The sequence below is a fragment of the Miscanthus floridulus genome, chromosome 11 (genome assembly GCF_019320115.1).
Source record: "Miscanthus floridulus cultivar M001 chromosome 11, ASM1932011v1, whole genome shotgun sequence".
Classification (NCBI taxonomy): Eukaryota; Viridiplantae; Streptophyta; class Magnoliopsida; order Poales; family Poaceae; genus Miscanthus; species Miscanthus floridulus.
In genome coordinates this window covers 91,188,335-91,209,165 of record NC_089590.1, presented here as the reverse complement: position 1 = coordinate 91,209,165, position 20,831 = coordinate 91,188,335, and the positions used below count along the sequence as shown (strand labels likewise).

Here is a 20,831-nt window from a genome sequence, read left to right as displayed (position 1 = left end):
ATTCGTGAACATTAGAACTAATTGTGGAAACGAAGTTGGCGAGTTTTGGACAAAACACTGAGCAAAAGCTCTGGTTTTCGCACGCAAAAACGGCATCATAAGCTAGAGGAGATGGAATGTGCAAGAACTAGCAGGGCCGAGACGATGATAACGATATGACTGAACAAGGAAAATGGCCAAAATAATGAATGAAATCGAGCTGCAAAACACGTCCATCTCACTACATTCGGCGCAGGTTACAAGTGATCTCTTACTTCGACGACCATGAAGAGAAGAAGTAGGCGGACGACGAGGAGGAGGCCCGGTTGGTGTCGGTCACCGTGGCCAGCGACGGCCTAGCATCGGCGAAGCTCAGCGCCGGCGGGGGGTATGCGGCCAGGACGCCCAACGGAGGTAGCTTCCTCATCGCCGACAGCGGCGGCGAGAACCCGCCGCAGTCCTCCTCGTCGTACGCGTCCGCCCCCTCCGTGATCCCGAACGGCGACGGCGACGCGCCGGGCGTCTCGAACGGCGGGGTGTCCCCGCCGCCGCCGCCGGCGGCCGCGGCCGCGGCCACCTGGCCCCGGTCGTACACCGGGTTGGAGATGCACATGAACCCGTCGCCGCGCGCCGAGGAGGCCGACCCCGACGACGGCGAGGAGCGGCGCGCGGGCGACCACCGCCACACGGCGCCCTCCAGCCTGGGGATGGCGAGGAGGAGGTCTTTGGTGCTGCTGGGCGCGTGCAGGACGCCGTGCGCGTAGTAGAAGGGCGGCGTGCCGGCGAGCGCCTCGCGCGCCGCCGTCGTGGCCGTGGTCGCCACCGACGACGCGGCGTCGTCGGCGCCGCGCTCCGGGGACGTCGTCGTTGCCAGCGCCAGGCCGAGCTTCGGCCGGGACGTCTCGGCGCGGAGCCGCCGGCGCCGGAGGTGCGCGCAGATGAGGTCCGCGAGGAGGAGCACCAGGATGGTGAGGAAGATGGCCAGGCTCAGCGCCACCGTGACGCTCACCGCCACCGCCAGCCTCGACATGCCGTCCGTGAACATGGCTGGCTGGCGCCGGGCGCCAAGCGGAGTGGTCGCGGTGCAGAGCTGAGGGAGAGCGAGTGTGGCAGCTGCAGCTGCAGCAGGTGCAAGTGTGCAACCAACAACAAGTGGCGCGGCGACGGCGAGGAGGACTGGTTGAGGTCGCATCAGAAGACAAAAGGCTGCCTGCACCTGCTTAGGAGCTGATGCCCCCCTCTTGATTGTCTAATGCACTTCCTTGTCGCGCTTCTCGAGGCGAGTTACTTCCAAAAGCTAGAGCCCGGTACGATTAGCGCGTGCTTTGTCTGAAGAAATCAGCAACCACTCCACTCGTCAGCCTCTGAGCCCTCACAGTGGCAACCGGGTCCCGTCCCGTGTGGGGTAAACCTGTCATCGCGAGCTGGTGAGTGAGAAGCGACGTGAGCTGTGTAGTACTAGGCCTGTAGAAAGGAGACGGCTCGGGCGGGGCGTGTTTTTGGCGGGAAGGCGATGACCTGGTCACTGTCGCAAATCCTGCTCTGACCGCACGAGTAGTCATCATCGTCGAGGTATGTCCGGGATGTAGCAAGCTGGATGGTTTCTAGCGATTTATCGTGAGAGAAAAATATTATTGGTCGAGTGATAAACTCTGGCTGCAACTGATTGACCGTTCCTTCGTGGTCGTAGACGACACGTTCCTACGGCATGATTGCAAGTTGGCAAAGTCATAACATTGGTCAGCTCGTGTATTCATCTTTTTTCATGCGTTACAGTTTAGCCTTTTGGATCACATGATATGAAACATATAGGCACAGGAAATGACGTGCTAGGTTTCCAATCCCAGAGGGTTCAAAAAAACATGAAAGTCAAAACAGCTGCTCTTTGGCAGCACCGCAGGAGAAACTGTCAGGAGCTGAGCGTGTTCATGAAATCTTAACAGACCACGAGAGCCTAAGTAAAAGGAACTTCTGAATGGAAGTTGGTGTTTTCCAAGCTTTGGTCAATAAGTTGCGTGAGAAGCAACTACTTGCTGATTCAAGGGCTTTCTTAGTAGAAGAGAAGGTTGCTATATTCTTATATGCACTAGCGAAAAATGCAAGTAATGAGACTTTGCAATATGAGTTTCAGCACAGTGGAGAAACAATAAGTCGCCAATTTGGAGCAGTGCTTGATGCAATTACACAGCTTACATGTGTATATATACGCCCACCTTCCCTACACCCGCACCAGATTTTGCGAAGACCAAAGTTCCACCCCTTCTTTCAGGTATGACCAAATGCACAATTTAATTTTTAAATTTCAGAAGGTCACACAAACTACTTAAAGATAATGGCCCCGTTCGCTTGTCTTAAAATGGCTTGTTCGGTTTCTTTTTTCAGCCGGAACAATATTTTTCTCTCACAACAATTCAGCCGGAACAGTATTTTTCAGCCAGTTTCAGCCAAGTTTCAGACCAGCGAACGGGGCCAATATACTATAGGAAAAAGTCTACTTAACCCCCCACCTTTCATACTTGGTTTACTTCACCCCCAACTATGAAACCGTATGTTTTACCCCCTGAACTTTCCAAAACCGTCTATGTTACCCCCTGGGCGGTTTTCTGATGGCGGTTTTGCTACAGTTCAGGTGGCGCCCAAATTTTCTATGATTTTTCAAAAATTCACCGAAAATAAATAAAAAAAAGCAAATTCAAAACCGCCGGCACTGCAGCAAGCCTAGCGACACTGTAGCAACTCGTTGTTACTGTAGCAAAACCGCCGTTGCAAAACCGCCCAGGGGGTAAAATAGCCGGTTTTGGAAAGTTCAGGGAGTAAAACAGACGGTTTCATAGTTGAGGGGGGTGAAGTAGACCAAGTATGAAAGGTGGGGGATTAAGTAGACTTTTTCCATATACTATATAAACCATGCAATTTTTTTTCTTCTATAGGACTGTGTTGGTTGTATTGATGGGACTCACATACCAATGATACTTCCGCTGGATCAGCAAGAACCATATCGGAATAGAAAGCAAACACTATCTCAGAATGTTAAGCTAGCATGTGACTTCGATCTAAAATTTGTACATGTACATGCCGGCTGGGAGGGATCAGCTACAGATGCAAGAGTTCTACAAGATGCACTTAACCATGGCTTTGAAGTGCCTCCTGGTAAATTTTTTCTCGTAGATGCAGGTTATGCAAACACCACACAATTTCTTGCGCCACATCGTGGAACAAGATATCATCTACAGGAACCTAGAAGAGCTAATCAAAAGCCTCGGGATTACAAAGAATTGTTCAATCTTCGACATGCATAGCTAAGGAACCATATTGAGAGGGCAATTGGCATATTAAAAATGAGGTTTCCTATTATGAGAACCGGTGCACACTACCCGTTAATAAGCAAGTGGACATATCAGTTGCTTGTTGTGTTCTACACAACTTCATACGCCTACACAACGGAGATATGTTGTGGCCAAGTAACTCCAATGTTGAAATTGATGCAAACCAGGTTGTTGACGTGCCAAATGGAGATCTGAACTATAATGGTGATATTCAAGCATTCAATAACTCTAGACAAGCTGGGAATCAAAAGTGAGATGACATAGCAAGAAGGATGTGGGATCATTACATAGCATGAAGGACTTAGTAACATTGTATTTACTGATATAAAAGTCAGGGTCATTGCAACCCTTGTACTCCTAATAAGCAACTTAATATATTCTACTTGCTTCTACCAAAAGAGTGTAACTAGCTACAACCAAGTTTACCACCTACTGACCTAGGTTGTTGATGCTGTATGGACCTTCGGTCTCTTCCTCAAAAGGAAACTGCAAACCTAATTCACCCAGAGCATTTAACGTTGGAGACGGTGATTGATATGTGTCAGCCACTTGTGCTGCTTGTGTCGATGGAACTGACGCATTCTTTGCTTTGGTTGCGTAATGGTCCATGCCATGATAGGTTCTCCCTTCGGCGTGACGCCCTGCAGAATGATGTGCAACAAAAAAAATGATCACCACATTTTAGAAAAACAAAGAAAAATGCAAATAAAAAAGTACAGAATATGTGAACCTCACCATCGCAGAGTGAAGATAAAGCATTATAATATGGGAATGGAGAGCGTCCTTATTGTTCTTGCAAGCAGTAAAACTAGCCCAAACACTTGCAGGTGCAGTGAGCATCATTCTCTCATTATCCCATCCAAATCCACTTTCAGCCAACAAATATTTAACACTACGGTAAGCTTTCTTCAAGTCTTGCTCCTGCTATTTGACTTGGTTAAGAGAATATGATGTACCAAACTTTGTATTCATGCGACGAACAATGTTTGTCCATGCGTCCTTACTCCAAGCATTATGTGTTCTGAAACCCGGCACATCATGTTCTTTTAAAAGATCAATAAGGAATGATTTCATTTGGTGACTCCATCTGGCTCTCTTTGTTGTCCCTAAATTCACTACAGTTCAGATGATTACATAGACTCTGTTTCATCAGGAATATGCAACTACAAATTATAGGCAAGGTACTGGTGGATCTGAAATGAGAAGAAGAATCACCTATTTGCTGGCTATTTTCTGTAGACTGATGCTCATCGTCAGCATCAACAGACCATTGTGATTGGGAGTGGTGGTGTCGTATATCAGACAAAGTGTGTTGATCAACCATATTAATCTGGGTGGATCCTCTCCACGGCATCAGTTCCCTTGCAATAAAATAAGGTATATTAGATGAACTAGGCGTATAAAATATGGTATTAAAAAGTACTCGGCATCAGTTCCCTCTGCTTCAGCATGTAGCTGTTGCCTCTCGGCGCCAGGTGCACCCCGGCGACACTTGTGGCCAGCGCCACTTGCTGCTACGCCTCTTGTCTGCTCGCCGCGACCATCCCCCACCCCCAAATCCTCCTCTTCCATGGCTACAACCTGTGAGCGGCGCGGCGCTGCAGTGGCCTGCGGCCTGCGGGCTATGGCGACCGGTGCGGCACGGTGGCGTCGACATGGCAGCTGCGAGCGGCGCGGCTGCGCGGCACGGCTGGGGCTGCAGCGAGCGCGCGAGCGGCGCGCCGGCAGCAGCTGCCGCTGGGGCCTCGGCCCTCGGGATGCCGTGTGGTCGCATGGGGAGCTCCGCCTTTGACTCATGCTCACATGGGGAAAAGTAACGTACTTGCATGCAGATGGGGGAAAAGGAAATACCTGGACGATGGAGGAACACGCGGATGCATGGATCCGTATGGCGTTGTAGCTGCGAGTGCTGGACTAGGTGGCCGGGGATGGGGTCCGGCAGATTCCGTCACCGACTTTGGGGCAGGCCGACTCGTTGGTCGGCGATGGGGAGGGCCTCCCGTCGTCTCGTGCAGTGGTGATGGGGTCGCCGTCGTGTGAACCGGTGATGGGGCGACCATCGCCTGCGCCAACGACAGGTGTCCGTCTACCGTCGCGTAAGACGGTGATGCGGCGGCTGCTGCCGCCCCTTGGCCCGCGATGGGGAAGGGTTTCGTTTTGGGAGCTGTTTAGTTGCACTTCATTTTGCAAAATTTTTCAAGATTCTCCGTCACATCGAATCTTTGGACGCATGCATGAAGTATTAAATATAAATAAAAAATAAAACTAACTACATAGTTTAGACAAAATTTATGAAACGAATCTTTTAAGCCTAATTAGACTATGATTGGACACTAATTGTCAAATAACAACGAAAGTGCTACAGTACCATTTCGCTAAAAATTAATTTCGCCAACTAAACAAGGCCTTGGTTGACCGAGCGGTGGTTTTGTCCTTATCTAAAAACACAAGCGCCAAGCGATACGAGCCAACGGGAAAACAAGTGAGCGAGCAGGAAATTTTCCAAGAACTCGGAGCTCACGCTCCTTTTAATACAATCCTAAGGAATTGTTCTTTTACTGTTTCTGTGAACCAAAGAGCTCTATAAAAAAGAATCCTTAGGAAACTCAATTTTCCAAAATTCCTATGGCAATCCTTCAGACCAAAGGGCCCTCAATGGCAGCACTTTGATCGTGACAAACCGATTGGAGTAATAGGTCTGTTAGGAGCTAAGCTCTATTTGATCCTAGCTAATAAGTTAGCTAATGTCTTACCTGTCATCAAGTTAACAATTAGCCACTCCTTCCATTCTAAATTATAAGTCGTTTTGATTTTTTTGACACATGCATTTTGTTATGCATCTAGATATAATATATGTGTAGATACATAGCAAATTCTATATGCTAAAAAAATCAAAGCGACTTATAATTTGGAATTGAGAGAGTATTAGCTAGTATTCCCTAACTAATACAACTAATAGTTCATTGGGTGGATCAAACAGGCCTATACATTTTCATGATTGAAGTGCTCCTAAACAAACAGCATGACTTCGGGGAAAGTGATAACTCGTGTATTCATGTTATTATTGCCGTATCGCGGATCCTTCATTTTGCTATTTATGTTCTCGTTTATTTGTTGTTCCATCGTCATTGTATCTCTCATGAAACAACTATGGAGAAGAGCCACACAAGAAAAACCAGGCGGTGGTTTTAGGGGTGGACACTCGGAATAGGAAAAAAATCTAGATTGGGTAATTCAGGTTTTTAAGAAATTTGGTTTTAAACCGATACCTAATTTTTTTTGAGAAAATAGTACCTACTATTTCGGTTCAAGTTCGGGTACTCCTAAACTATCTAAAATCAGTAAAACCATAAAAAACATAAGAGACATAAATATAGTTGCAAGTTTAAGTGATATAAACAACTCTCAGCAGTGTTTTGTAGAACAAAAAACATGAAAATTAGAATATTAAATTAGCAGAAAATAGCATAATCAGCAAATCACAATAGTACTGATTAGTAGCAAATATATAGGTCCATACTATTTTGGGTAAAACGAGTAAATAAGCTATCGGGGCCTAATACCCAAACTAAAATCACTTTTCATACTTATCATCCAAAATAACGATAGGGTAATTCGGGTTTAGATATTTTGAGGTCAAGTCCAAATAACTCATGTTCAAGTTTCAAGTATCGGGTGTTATGTCCATCCCTATCACGATTGCTCTCTTTTCTTATGACCATGAATGTCTTTGTTCCTTGCACACCTTTGTCTTCCCGCTCTGGCAACTCCCTCTTGCTATATTAGTGGCCATTCATCTCATCCTTGAGTAAACACACAATATCGCCAGCTCAGTACCAACCCTGCTCACTTCATCGACGCGCCAATGCTAAATACCAATGATCTTTCTATTAGATTGACCTCCACCAGTTGGCCCAACGACTAATTGGGCCCTTGATCCGCGCCCTGATCGGGGGCGCCTAGCCGTTCTCCTGGCTGATGGGCCCCCATCGCGCAACGCTATAAAGAGGAAGGTGGGGGACAGGGTGCAACGATGAGGTTCATCGTAGCCGCCAGCGCCCCACCGAGGTTCTAAGCCCTAGTCCGATCTAGAAGGGTGCGCTGTAAGCGACAGAAAGTCCACACCGCCTTCACCATCGCCACTGGTCCGTGCCTATGCTGCTACTACCGTCGATGACCTAGTGGGCGCCTGCACGACTTCCCCTACATCGACATGTCGCGCCCACCTTGTTGGCGGCGCCACGGCCGCGACTGCACTCGACGAGGTATATTACCAAGTCTCCTTATCTAAGTTAAGAATTTTCCCACTGATCTACACCTAGAGGTCCTACAAGTCTATCAATGGTATCAGAGCCATTCCTAGTGTGTAGATCTAGCAGATTGGGGTAGAAATCAGAATTGAAATCAAGAATCAAGTGATTCAAATCAGATCGGAACCCTAACCCTAACCCTAGAAGAGAGGTCGGCGAGGGGAGAGACCTACCCGGGTTCTCCTCACTACCGACGGTACCACCGTCGTGAGGGAAGACCGCGCACACTGGAAGAGAGACGCCACCTCGCTGGTGCTCTATGGCACCGCGTACACGTGCGCAGGGCGCAAAGAGCACCACCGTGGTGCGCCGCACATGGCTCCGACCGCACACGTGCACCAGCGAAGGATGCTACGGCGGCGGCGCCACCTCTTGCGTCGTGTCTGCCCTTCAGATCTCGGGTGTGGTAGCTATGGTGTGCGGGGAAGAGAGGGATAGAGCTAGGGTTAGCGCGCATGGGGGGCTAGGGCACCGTTGCCTAGACCACTCGATGGCGGTGCACTCAGCCTAAGGCAAGCATGCATGCCGGCGAGGGGACCGACGGTGGTGCCGCTACACCGCTGCTCCTTTCATTTTTGGCTGCGGTGGTGAAACAGAAGAAGAAAGGTAGAAATGAATTAGGGTTAGGGCGCACCGCCGAGGTGACTGGGTTTTGATCTCACGAAAGTAAAGGCTGACTGTCGGATGATGATGGACGGCTTAGAGAGATTCAGGTCGAAAGCGGCCCAGGTGGGGTTGGAAAATCCCGGCTCAGGCCTAGGTTGCGGCCTGGGCGTGGGGAGTGGGCGCACGCGCGTGGGCGAAGCAGGCCGCTGGGCCACCGTTGGGTTGCCGCTGAGCCACGCTTGCGGATGCATAGAGAAATGGGCCATGCACGGTTTCCCCAGGGCGGGCCGAATGCACAGTGATGAGTGTGAATTTGTTTATTATTTTCAGAAGTGAATTTTGATTAGTTTTTCATCTCTATTCAATTTTGAACTAAAGAGATAAATTGTTTAGAGAGTAGATAAGTACATAGTAAAATGTTTCTGAAAATAGATAAATTATTTTTTCATATTTCTGCTGCAAAGTTTAATGCTGATTATCTTCTAATTAAATTCAAACCAGCGGGAGAATTTAATTTGAAGAGCAGTTACTTTTTATAAATTATGATTATGTTTATCCTCTAATTAAATTGGAACCAACGAGAAAATTTAAATTAAAGGAGTAGTCCGATTTGTTTATGTTAAATTATGGTATTATTATTTTCTAACCAACATTGATGATAACAATATCATAATGAGTTTAAGGTTGAAGTTTAAATCTCTGATAAATTTTACATCAACGTGGTCAATTTTTTAGAGAGTAGATAAAGATCAAGAAATGCTCTTGAACTAATAGAATGTATTTTATTATTGTGTTTCGCTGCAATGATGTTGATTATCTTCTAATTAAATTCAAACCAACGGGAAAATTTAATTTTAAAGAGTAGTTATATGTCTTTCAAGTTAATTTATGAGTTTTATGCATTAATTTTATTTTCTGTCCAACGGTGATGTAGAATTGATGCAGAAGCATCTTGTAAGTTTTATTTTTTAACCAACGAGATCACTCGACTGCATGTCAATGGGCTGCAATGTTGGGGTATGTGAATGAAAAGGCTTAAGTCAAGCCAGTTCAGGATATTTTTTGTTAGTTTACTAATTTTCTGATTAAATTAGAACTAATGGGAAGATTTAATTGGAAAATGAAGTAGAAGTGAATGTTTTAGTCATCATGACTAAATTTTTCGTTATAGTAATTTGTATATAGAGTTATCTTGCATGGGGAGAAGTTTGATATGGTACTTATGCTAGTCAATCCTGTATGGCAGGAGAAGTTTTGTAATGGCTCATATGTTTTTATATCCCGCATAGCGAGAGAAGTTTGGGTAGCTCTTATGCTATCCTAGTATTGACCATGGCACAATAGAAATGCACCGTCATGGTCAATACTAATCAAAGGACAAGAAAAAGATGCAAGCGTGACTTACAAAAGTACAGTTAATAAAAGACCTCGTCGAGTTCTTAAAGTGGAATGAGGAAAGTGTACTCCTATACGGATCAAGAAATAACTTTATTTGTATGGCATAATCATGTGAATGAAGTAAGTTATAAGTGTCTCCTCGTTCACAGTTTTCTGAATAGTTCTCAAAATTATGGCAGTATAGTTCATGCCATATTTCGAAGGGGAGAATTGTGAGATAAATTAAGAGTAAGAATTAATATCAATTAAGAAACTACTCTTTATTAAGAGTGAGATAAAGATGTTGATGAATGTGTACTCTTCATTGAGAGTGAGATACAAATTTTGTAAGAAACTAAGTGAGATAAAAATTTTGATGAATGTGACCATCGGTCATAACAATGTTATCTCTAAGCAGAGAAACAACTAAATTCCTAGATTTTTTTTAAAGTTCTGAGAGGAATATAGCGTAGTCACCATCAAAGATATTAAAACGGTGCTTAAAGCGCCATATAAGATTTTAACAGATTGAACCCAAATAAGAAATTAAAAGATACTTATCTTTATAAAAGATGGGACGATCTGGGGGAGCATGATATGTAGAGACCTATGACTTGAAGAGAAGCAGGACTGCGTGCCCACTTCAGTGATTCAAAACAATGAATTTCTCGATACCTGTTGTGTTGTATGACTTATACAACATCTGTTGTTGGCTCTTCGAAGAAGATAAATAATTTAAACAAGGATCTTGTGATATAGGAGCCTATAGAATCAATTGCCTCTTAGCAATGAAGAGCAACAACAGCCCCACATGAAAGTGCCCGTAGCTGAGGCCCTAGAAGGTCTCAAAGAATTAGTAAACCAATTTTTTGATGACTATGAAGTTCATGTTAGTGAAGAAATTCAAATGGAGGGTGATCCCACCTCATTTGAAGAAGCCATGAGAAGCGTTTACTCGTTTGAATGGCAAGAAGCTATGGAAGTTGAAATGAATTCGATGAATACCAACGATATTTGGGACTTAGAAGAAATTTCTAATGGAGCCAAAACAGTAGGCTGTGAAATAGTCTACAAGACAAGATGTGACTCCAAAAGAAATGTGGAAAGATATAAAGCATGACTTGTAGCAAAAGGCTTTACGCAAAGAGAATAAATAGATTACGATGAGAGTTTTCTCTCCAGTTTCATGCAAGGATTTTTTTAGAATTATAATGGTGTTATTGGTACATTACGATTTAGAGTTACATCAGATGGATGTAAAGACAGTATTCCTCGATGGGGATTTGTATGAAAACGTTTACATGGCACAACCCAAATGTTTTGTCGCGGAAGAAAAAGAAAGTAAGGGATGCCGCCTGTAGAAATCCATTTATGGATTAAAATAAGTCTCTAGACTGTAGTATTTGAAGTTGATGAAATGATAAGAAAGTTTGGGTTTAAAGAAAATGAGAAGGACAATAACGTTTATGCGAAGTTCTAGAATGAAAAATTCCTTTTTCACATCCTGTGTATAGATGACATCCTACTCACTAGTAGTAATGTTAATCTGCCATTAGAGAAGAAGAAGTCTTTGTCCTCAAGTTTTAATGTGAATGATCTAGGTAAAGCCTCATTGGTTCTAGGAATTAAAATTCACCGAGATAGATGAAAAGAGGTATTAGGACTATCGTAAAGGCATACTTAGAAAAGATTCTAAAGAAATAAAGTATGCATGCGAGTAAAACTACGTCTGCTCCTATAGTTAAGGGTAGTAGATTTGGGAACTTTCAGTGTTTTAGGAGCCGATATGAGATCGATCAAATGAACATGGTTCCATATGCTTCAGCTGTTGGAAGCTTAGTGAATGTACAAGTAAGAACTTACCCTGACGTAGCTTATGTATCTGGGATATTTTGGCAAAAGTCCAGTCCAGATATAGATCACTGGAATGTAGTTAAGAATATCTTGCAATTTTTGTAAAGTATCATAGGCCTCATGCTGAGTAAGAAAGAATAAGTACTCTTAAATAGTTATGGGTATAAATGTTAAGTTTTGACGAGATGTGTAGTGAAATCCACAGTTGTTGCTAACCTCGCAGTTGAAGTATTATTATGAAAAAGCTCCAATAAAACAGCTATGGTGTCATCAATGATGCATACCATAGTATAGCTTGTCATGAGGCCTCAGGGACATGCAAAAATGGTTAAGGAAATATGTACCTTGATTTAACAATGGTAGTCAACAACAATAACCATTTAAAGTAGTTAACTCCTAAGACAACAGGTCAAGTATGCTATCAAACACATTGATATTAAGTTATATGTTGTAAAAGAGAAAATCCAGAATTATTTTAAAAGCATTGAGCATATAAGTACCAAGCAACTACTTGCAGATCCACTTATCAAAGGCTAACCACCCAGTGCGTTTAGAGAATACACAGTCGACATGGGTTTACGGGAAAACCTATGATTTCTGGATATTAAGGGTCTAGTTGAGAATCTGTTTTAATTGTAGCTATTTAATCTATTGGCAACTGACCGTGATGATGAGGCACGCTCTATGCACTGATCTGCGATGGAATGGGAAAAAGATAAAGTAAGTTAAGTTTAAGTCATAACATGAGATCAAGGGGGGAATGTTAGATTGATCTCCACCAGTTGGTCCAACGGCCAATTGGACCATTGATCTGTGTCCTGATCGGGGGCGCATAGCCGTTCTCCTGCTGATGCCCCCCCGTCGCGTAGCGCCAGAAAGAGGAAGGTGGGGGCTATGGCGCAACGATGAGGTTTACCGTAGCCGCCAGCGTCCCATCGAGGTTCCTAGCCCTAGTCTGATCTAGAAGGGCGCGCTATAAGCGACGGGAAGTCCACACAGTCTTCACCGTCGCCACTGGTCCGCGCCTACGCTGTTGCTACCGTCGACGACCTAGCGGGCGCCTGCACGGCTTCCCCTACACCGACACGTCGTGACCACCTTGTTGGCAGCGCTACGGCCGCGACTGCACTCGACGAGGTACATTACCAAGTCTGCTTATCTAAGTTAAGAATTTTCCCACTGATCTGCAGCCAGAGGTGCTACAAGTCTATCACTTTCCGCCATCCCGCGTCAATAGTTGTGGCGACAAGGTTCATTGCACCATTGTAAACTTTTAGAGTACCACCTTGCTCTTCATCTATGGCTACTGCAGAAAGCAAAGTTCCATATATTTGACAAAGATTCTTGCATAGGACAAGATCAAAGGAATGGAAACTAAACCAATCAACTCCTCTTCGTACCGGAAAAAAGGTTACTTTAACACTACCATACATTTGACAAAGAGTTTTTTTTTTTGGCGAGAACTCTAAGCGACATCAATCACATGACTGAAGCTTCAATTATATGTTGCCATTTTCACTTGTTTCAGGTTATTGAGTCTACCCATAACTTACTAAAACGAACTAAAACAAAATACCATGTACTTGATTTATAGTAGAAGAAATGAATTAAAATGCCATGTAAATAATTAATTGACCCATAAATATAACACCATTTGATATTTACTAGCATCCCCACATCAGTTCTCTTGTGGTAGCGGCACTATCTCTTTTTCATGGTTGTAGAGATGACAATATATTTAATACGCTAACAATAAAAATACAACAATTGCAGTCTGGACTCTATATCACCAAAAAAAGCTTAGGCTTTGACCCCTCGACTGTTGTAGCCATGAGATTAAGGTCCCGTTTGACAGGGCTTCACTTTACTAGTGAAGCTATTTTTTTTTGGCTTCAGCTCCACGAACAGTTCCACCGGTGGAGCTGAAGCGGTTTTGGTAAACCGTTTGGCAAAATAGCTTCCCTGTGAGAGCATGTTTTTAGGGGTCTGGAGGAGGAGCCGGGAGAAGCCACTTTTTTTGGCTCCATCCCACCCCAAATCACTGTGAGAGCATATTTTTAGGGGCTTCACAAGTGAAGCTATTTTATTTTACCCCGTTTGGTAAAAAACGGCTCCAAACGGCTCCTGAAGCCGGTGGAGAAACCCTACTAAACGGGGCCTAACTATTGCACATGTAAAAAAATATTATATGACCGTGGCACAGGAATTTTGCACATTAAAGTTAGTGGATGTAATTCTAACTTGAGCCTTACGGGTGTATGTGAGCTGTGGCGTCAGATTTATCTAAGCTGTATTGGGTTTTATGGAGTTGAGTTGGCCTTGAAGACAAATATTACAGAGCCCAAGACTATTCCAATAGTTGCAATTGCAACGTCTCAGGACTCGTTTAGTTGATTATAGAGCGTTGCCATGCCATGCTATGGCTTGCCATAATTTTTTAGTATCATAACTCACGTTATAGACACATCTCGTGTTAAATTCTGCTTCATTTGTAGTTTTGAGTTTATTCGCCACATCTCACGTGGCAGCCATAACTTGACTAAGATTGTTAGAATAAAAAAGTTAGATATCAACCAAAGAAATCTTATAAGTCAAAGTCAAGCCAAACGTACCGAATTTATTGGTTTGTGGAGTGGCTCATGACTCATGAGTCACACACCTACTCAGGTCTTGATTGCCGAACATCAGTGAAATGAAAACTATTCTCTACCCAAACTTGCCGTTTAAAATGTCCAGAGTGGAAGAAAATCGCTCATGAAAAAACAAAGCAATACGGTAAAAAAAACAAAAACCGAAGTAATGGAAGTCAAGTGCCTGTTTAGTTCCTAAAATTTTACAAAAATTTTCAAGATTTTTCGTCACATCGAATCTTTGGACCCATGCATGAAGCATTAAATATAAATAAAAAATAAAACTAATTACATAGTTTAGACGAAATTCACGAGATGAATCTTTTAAGTCTAATTAGACTATGATTGAATACTAATTACCAAATAACAACGAAAATACTATAGTACTATTTTTCAAAAAAATTCGCAAACTAAACAAGTTACAAGCCCCAGGCCAAAAAGAAGGGAAAGGGCCCAAAAGCCCAGCGAACCCAGCCATCATGTTCGCCCTGCGAATCCAGTCCGTCGACTTCCCCGACGCCGCCGCGTCCGCCTCCCCGGCAGCAGTCGCCGCCGACGAAGTCGACACCAGCAGCGGCGGCGCTGCCACCTCCCATCCGCTCTCTGGCCACCCTCCCCCCTTTACCACCACATCGTCCATACCTCCTCTCGAGCTCCCCGGCGCAACCCCTGCCGCGCCCGGCCGAAGCCCTAGGATCCTCCACACGCGCGGCGTCATCCACCTCTACCACTCGTCGTCGTCCACCTCCACCTCCTCCTCCTACGCCTCGGCCGTCGCCGCCACCTCCTCCTCCTCGTCCGGGCCGGCCGCCCCGCAGCTCGCCTCCGACTCGCACCTCCCGGTAACCACTATTCCTCGGGTTCTCTCTTATTGCCTTCCGCGCGCTTACGCCAGTTGCTTTCTGTCTCCCTCTCGCAGCCATGTCGCGGCACGCGCCTCCTGGTGCTCGCCGTTCCGACTCGCGTTTCGCCGGACGACTTTGTTCGCTTCTGCGGCCCCTGCCTCGATCGTGCCTCCTACATTCGTTTCATCAGGTCAGTTACCGCCTTAAAAGCAAATGGCAACATGCCCTGTTTAGTGAGCAATTTACTTACACATGCTGTTCGAACGGTAGGGATGATGGAGTGGAGGACCGGTACAGCGTCCTTGTGGAGTTTGAGGACCAGAATAGCGCTGAAAGGTTCTACGCGGATCTCAATGGTTGGAGGTTCTCAACCTCTGAGGTGTCAAATATTCTTAGTTGAATTCAAGTTTATTTGCTGATCATATTCGAGACTGTTGCTGAATTGGCGATTAACTCTTGTTCCATGGTGTAGCGAGAGGTGTGCCATGTTCTGTTTATAGCTGCTGTGCAGTATACACCTTCCTCAGAGGTTGCCACAACTCCACCGGCTGGATCCACTGAACTTCCGATGTGTCCTGTTTGCATTGGTGAGCTTACTGTTTTGTATTTTTGTTTCTGGGTTGACTCTGCAATACAATTTATAGTCATGTGTACACGTCACCATGGTGTCACATTTGAATTCATGTTGTGATCTTTGATGAAGAGATTTAGGCACTTCTGTTCTATGCTTGGAAAAATATCTCTGCAAAATCCCCGAACTTATCAGTCTTGGAGTTCTGTTTACTTGAAGGCTTAACTAATAACCTTACTCCTGCTGCATATTCCAATACCTTTCAATTTTGAATTTTTGACGAATTACTTTAGAGCTGCCTTCAGGGAGCAGCTTTCGAACCTACTAGGATCATACCCATGTTGAATTATGTTGTATCAAACAGTGCATCCAAGTTTGTTTTGAGGAAAAAAAGAAAACTAATCATGCGTTGTATAGCCAACATTATTATGTACACATGTGACACTTCATAAATAGACGCTAAATTTCTTATTTTCCTGACTATAGTTTTTAACTTTAGATACCTTTCTGTTTGATGCAACAGCAACACTTCATCTATTATTTTCACTTTTCATATTCTGTTGATTGTTTAAGTTGTCTGCCCTGTTTACGGTACACCTAACTATTCTCTGCCATCTTAATGTGTTAATTTATCAGAAAGATTGGATCAAGACATCAGTGGGATTTTGGCAACTACTTGTGATCACTCTTTCCAATGCTCATGTGTTTCAGTGTGGGCCAATTCATCCTGTCCGGTAATGAATGATTGTTTTGCTCTTAAATAATTTGTCCTAGGGCAGTAAACAGTCAAAACATGGGCTCGCTGTGGCGTTTATTATTTCTTTCTATGATGTATACATTGTACTGGATTTGAAATAACAAGTACGTCATATAAATTTATAGATGTGTTATTTGCGCATAACCTTCTTGATGACTAGTGAATTTCTGGTGTGCTTGATATTCTTTACAACAGTTTGGAACCCCCCCCCCCCCCCCCCCACCCACCCACCCACCCAACACACACACACACACACAAACTTGCTAATTTGATATGCTGGCCACCCAATATGAACTTACCCAGAGGCAGGGACATATACATGATACTGCTTACTGAATTCACTAGATGTCTACATGTATATCTTCCAAGTAATTGCACAAGGAAAAAATATTGAGTTTGGTAATGGAAACCGTGTGAGTCATAGGGACATTATACTCAGGAAATGCTTGCTTATGTACTCCAATTTATTATTGCCAGTACTTCAACTAGAAGTGATATCGAGTTACTTCCAGTGTATTGAGAATTATGAGAAATGAGAACGTTTTCCTTTCCATTATCACATACGGAACTTTATTGAGCATGAGTTGGGCCTTTACCAATAGCTGTTTGCATTTCAGGTATGCCAGTTTTGTCAGAAACAATCTGAAAATTCTACATGTTCTGTTTGCCAAACCACTGGAAACCTCTGGATATGTGTGATATGTGGTTTTGTTGGATGTGGAAGGTATGCCATTACTGACTTACTCCCTTCAGTTAGTAAAAACTGACGTTTTCAGACAAGAAAAATAAGCTACAAGCAAGTCACATTTGTTGTCTGAAACGTTAACTAAAGTTGGCTGGAGGTATTAATATTTTCTGCTGTAAGTCAGTAATCAGTAATCATTGCCATCTTAAGGGTGTTCATATTAAAGTATTTTTACATACATAATTACGTAGTCCAAGTTAAGACTGCTACATGGAAAGACATTCATTTATAATGACGCGGACATTAGTTATTACCAGAAGATTGAAATACACAGCTTGGTATTCATTGAACCTCTCTGTACCTGGCCAATCAATCTTACTATTATAGTTGTAAAAAAAAAATCAACCTTACCAATATTGACTTTGATGTTCTAGGTATAAAGAAGGCCATGCGAAACAGCACTGGAAAGACACTCAGCATTGCTATTCACTAGATTTGGAAACACAGCGTGTTTGGGACTATGTTGGTGATAGTTTTGTACATCGGCTGAATCAATCCAAGAGTGATGCAAAACATGCTAAGTTCAAATCAAAATGTAAGTATTCTGGGGATGACTGTGTAAACTGCTCGTGCAATGATGACTCTGACATGGGTGGAGCTATGTTCAACAGCAAAGCTGAAACAGTATGAATTTTAAGTTCACTTGATTTGAATTACCCTCTCATGTCTTGCTGTTAATCTCGTTTTATAAATTACATACACCGTGCTCTTCTCAATAGATTGTGGACGAGTACAATCGCCTCCTGGCAAGTCAACTTGAAACTCAGAGAGAGGTGCAGTCCATACCTGCTAAGTTTTCTATGTCACTATTGAAAGCAAAGTTTGTCTCTGATGTATAGATTGTATAGACTTTGTTAGCCAGTTGAAAACGTAGTTCATCTCTGATGCATTCATCTGCCTAATGTTCATACTCGCAGTATTATGAGGGTCTGTTGTCTGAGGCTAAAAGAAACAAGGAGCACCAGATTTCTGAAGCTGTTGATAAAGCTGTAAATGATAAGCTTCAAGAGATGCAACTTAAGCTTGAGAACCTTATTGTGGAGAAAAAGAAAATTGCAGATGTGAGCATTTTATCTCATGCATATTTATCAAGCACAGCCAGCTGTTAGCATTATTATAACCAATTGTCTCGTTGTGTTGATGTTTTTCTGCCTTTCTGCAGATGAATGAAAAACTCACTAGGAGCCAAGACATGTGGCGTCAGACACTAAGAGATATAGAGGAAAGGTGTGTTTGATTTCTGCAAATAGGAAACAGTGTTATTATGGTTTCAAAAACAGAAATAATACTATAAGGCTACAAATGGCATCCACTGAAGTAACCCAAGTCATTGATATTTGCAATGATCCAATGAACTATATATATTTTTAAGTCCCAGTTCAGTGAAAAGGTCACTCTGTGTGACCACAAGTTTTCCTTTTTGTTTGTTGATATTAATAATTAGGTATGCATTGTCAGGGAAAGAGCACAGTTGAAGTCGAAGCACGAAATGATTCTCGATCTGGAAGAACAGGTGCTTTTCATTGTTTTTGTGTGAAGTATACATTTTCAGAGGGTGGTATTTGTTGTTCAGTAACAAGGGCCACTCCTTGACACTTGTCTTGTAAAATTCTTGCAGATAAAGGATTTCAAATTTTCCATCAAGCTGCAGAAGTCAATAGAGAAGAACGACGGTGTCAAGGGTGGTACGCTGGTTCCACTCCCTACAGTTTCAGATTCTGGAGGCAAGGGTAATAGGTCATCAAGAACAAGCAAGAGGAGGAATTAGTAGCCTTTGCTGACTAGCAGTTAGTCTTGACTGGAACACACGTATGCGAACCTTATTGGCATGTATTTACTTGGTATGTGTTTCCCGGATAAACTTCTTCGAAGATACATCAGCTTGTTCGGTTGGCTGGTTCGTATCGTTGCTGGTTCGTGAAGAAGTACTGCTGGCTGGTTTGTGTGAGAGAAAAATACTGTTCCGGCTGGAAATTTACGATCGTTTACGACAAGCCACAGCCAAACGAACAGGCTCATGAGGTAGAATACATGAACTTGGCACAGCCAAACGAACAGGCTCCATGAGAAAAAATACTGTTCCGGCTGGAAATTTACGATCGTTTACGACAAGACACAGCCAAACGAACATGCTCCATGAGATAGAATACATGAACTTGGCACAGCCAAACGAACAGGCTCCATGAGGAAAAATACTGTTCCGTCTAAAAATTTACGATCGTTTACGACAAGCCACAACCAAACGAACAGGCTCCATGAGGTAGAATACATGAACTTCACAGCCAAACGAACAGGCTCCATGAGGTAGAATACTGTTCCGGCTGGAAATTTACGATCGTTTACGACAAGCCACAGCCAAACGAACAGGCTCCATGAGATAGAATACATGAACTTGGCAGAGCCAAACGAACAGGCTCCATGAGGTAGAATACATGAGGTAAAATACTGTTCCGGCTGGAAATTTACGATCGTTTACGCCAAGCCACAGCCAAACGAACAGGCTCCATGAGATATAATACATGAACTTGGTACAGCCAAACGAACATGCTTCATAAGGTAGAATACATGAGGTAAAATACTGTTCCGATTGAAAATTTACGATCATTTACGACAAGCCACAGCCAAATGAACATGGCACAGCCAAATGAACTTGGATACTACATGCGGAAAACACAATCTATATTGAAGAGATGTAACAAGTGGAGTGTCTTGAAATTTGTTCATCTCATAACCACATACAGAGCCAAATCTCGAAGCATTTCATGTCAAACGCTAGAATACATGAAGAATGGGATCGTCAGACGCCTAGCCTCATTCGGGTTCTGTATGTGGTTATGAGATGAACAAATTTCTGAATTTGGTATACTACTGCGAGTTAACACGAGCTAAGACCTTTTGAAAAAGAAAAGAAAAAGAGACACAGAGGAGCCATAACGTGTGGCGGTCAGGCAATACTTAAACATTTCTGCCTTTTCACTTGCAGATGGATGAAAAATTATCAGAGGAGGCATGATGTAACTATTTTCAGTCCCCACGAAGTTCCTAAATACCTAACAAACATGTAAACAACATCTTCCATAATATAATTTGATCAAATGAGCTTCCAATGATGTCAATAGGAGCTACAACGCAACACCACACTCACAAACCTTGTGCAGTTTGTGTAGACAAAACCTCATTATCTGTCCCGCGTTCCCAAAACACAGGTATAAGGACCGACCCACTCACAGGGTTACGGGCCCCTGTGTGCGAACAGGGCATGGGGTTCGGGGATTTTCTCGGCATGCGTGAGAGGTCTTCTTCCTAGCGCAAAGTCACGGGGGCTGTCTGCCCGCCGCGGGCCGAGTTTTTTTTTCTGTTTCACTTACAATTCGTATTTATACCAAACTACTGATTTTATTATTTTTTATTTTGAATTTAGCTATATCAGTCATATTTCGTATGGACTCCTCAGATCAATCTAACCGTTACATTTGTCATTAAAATCAACAGTGCGTACTCTTTTATTGTTTATTATGATAAATCTCGTAATTTTTTAGACCCCGTGGGTGAAGATGGTGGCTTCTTTTAATAGTATTGTACAATAATATACTCCTTCCATCCTAAATTATAAGTCTTTTTAACTTTCTAGGAGAGTCAAAACATCCCAAGTCTAACCAAATTTATATAATAAAATAATAATATTTATAATACCAACTAAGTATCATTAGATTCTCTATTAATTATATTTTCATAGTATATCTATTTGATGTCACAAATCTTTGTAATTTTCTCTATAATTTTAATCAAACTTGAGATGTTTTGACTTTCCAAAAAAGTTAGAATGACCTA

The 20,831-nt window shown here is 43.2% G+C and overlaps 2 protein-coding genes and 2 pseudogenes across 2 annotated transcripts; 2 read left to right on the top strand and 2 right to left on the bottom strand.

Moving 5' to 3' along the window:
* Positions 1-250: 250 nt before the first annotated feature.
* Positions 251-1,024, bottom strand: LOC136492873 (uncharacterized). The gene has a single exon (XM_066488931.1). It carries the CDS (start codon positions 1,022-1,024, stop codon positions 251-253), a length of 774 nt encoding a protein of 257 aa, XP_066345028.1.
* A 207-nt stretch (positions 1,025-1,231) lies between these two features.
* LOC136492443 (uncharacterized) lies at positions 1,232-3,601 on the top strand (annotated as a pseudogene).
* A 133-nt stretch (positions 3,602-3,734) lies between these two features.
* Positions 3,735-4,659, bottom strand: LOC136492441 (uncharacterized; annotated as a pseudogene).
* Positions 4,660-14,540: 9,881 nt separating this feature from the next.
* Positions 14,541-19,011, top strand: LOC136493880 (BRAP2 RING ZnF UBP domain-containing protein 1-like). Its single transcript, XM_066490005.1, has 12 exons — positions 14,541-14,924; positions 15,002-15,117; positions 15,198-15,306; positions 15,400-15,514; positions 16,135-16,232; positions 16,873-16,979; positions 17,375-17,624; positions 17,720-17,773; positions 17,918-18,061; positions 18,163-18,227; positions 18,459-18,513; positions 18,619-19,011. Exons 1-12 carry the CDS (start codon positions 14,562-14,564, stop codon positions 18,766-18,768), a joined length of 1,626 nt encoding a protein of 541 aa, XP_066346102.1. The 5' UTR covers positions 14,541-14,561; the 3' UTR covers positions 18,769-19,011.
* The last annotated feature ends 1,820 nt before the right edge of the window (positions 19,012-20,831 follow it).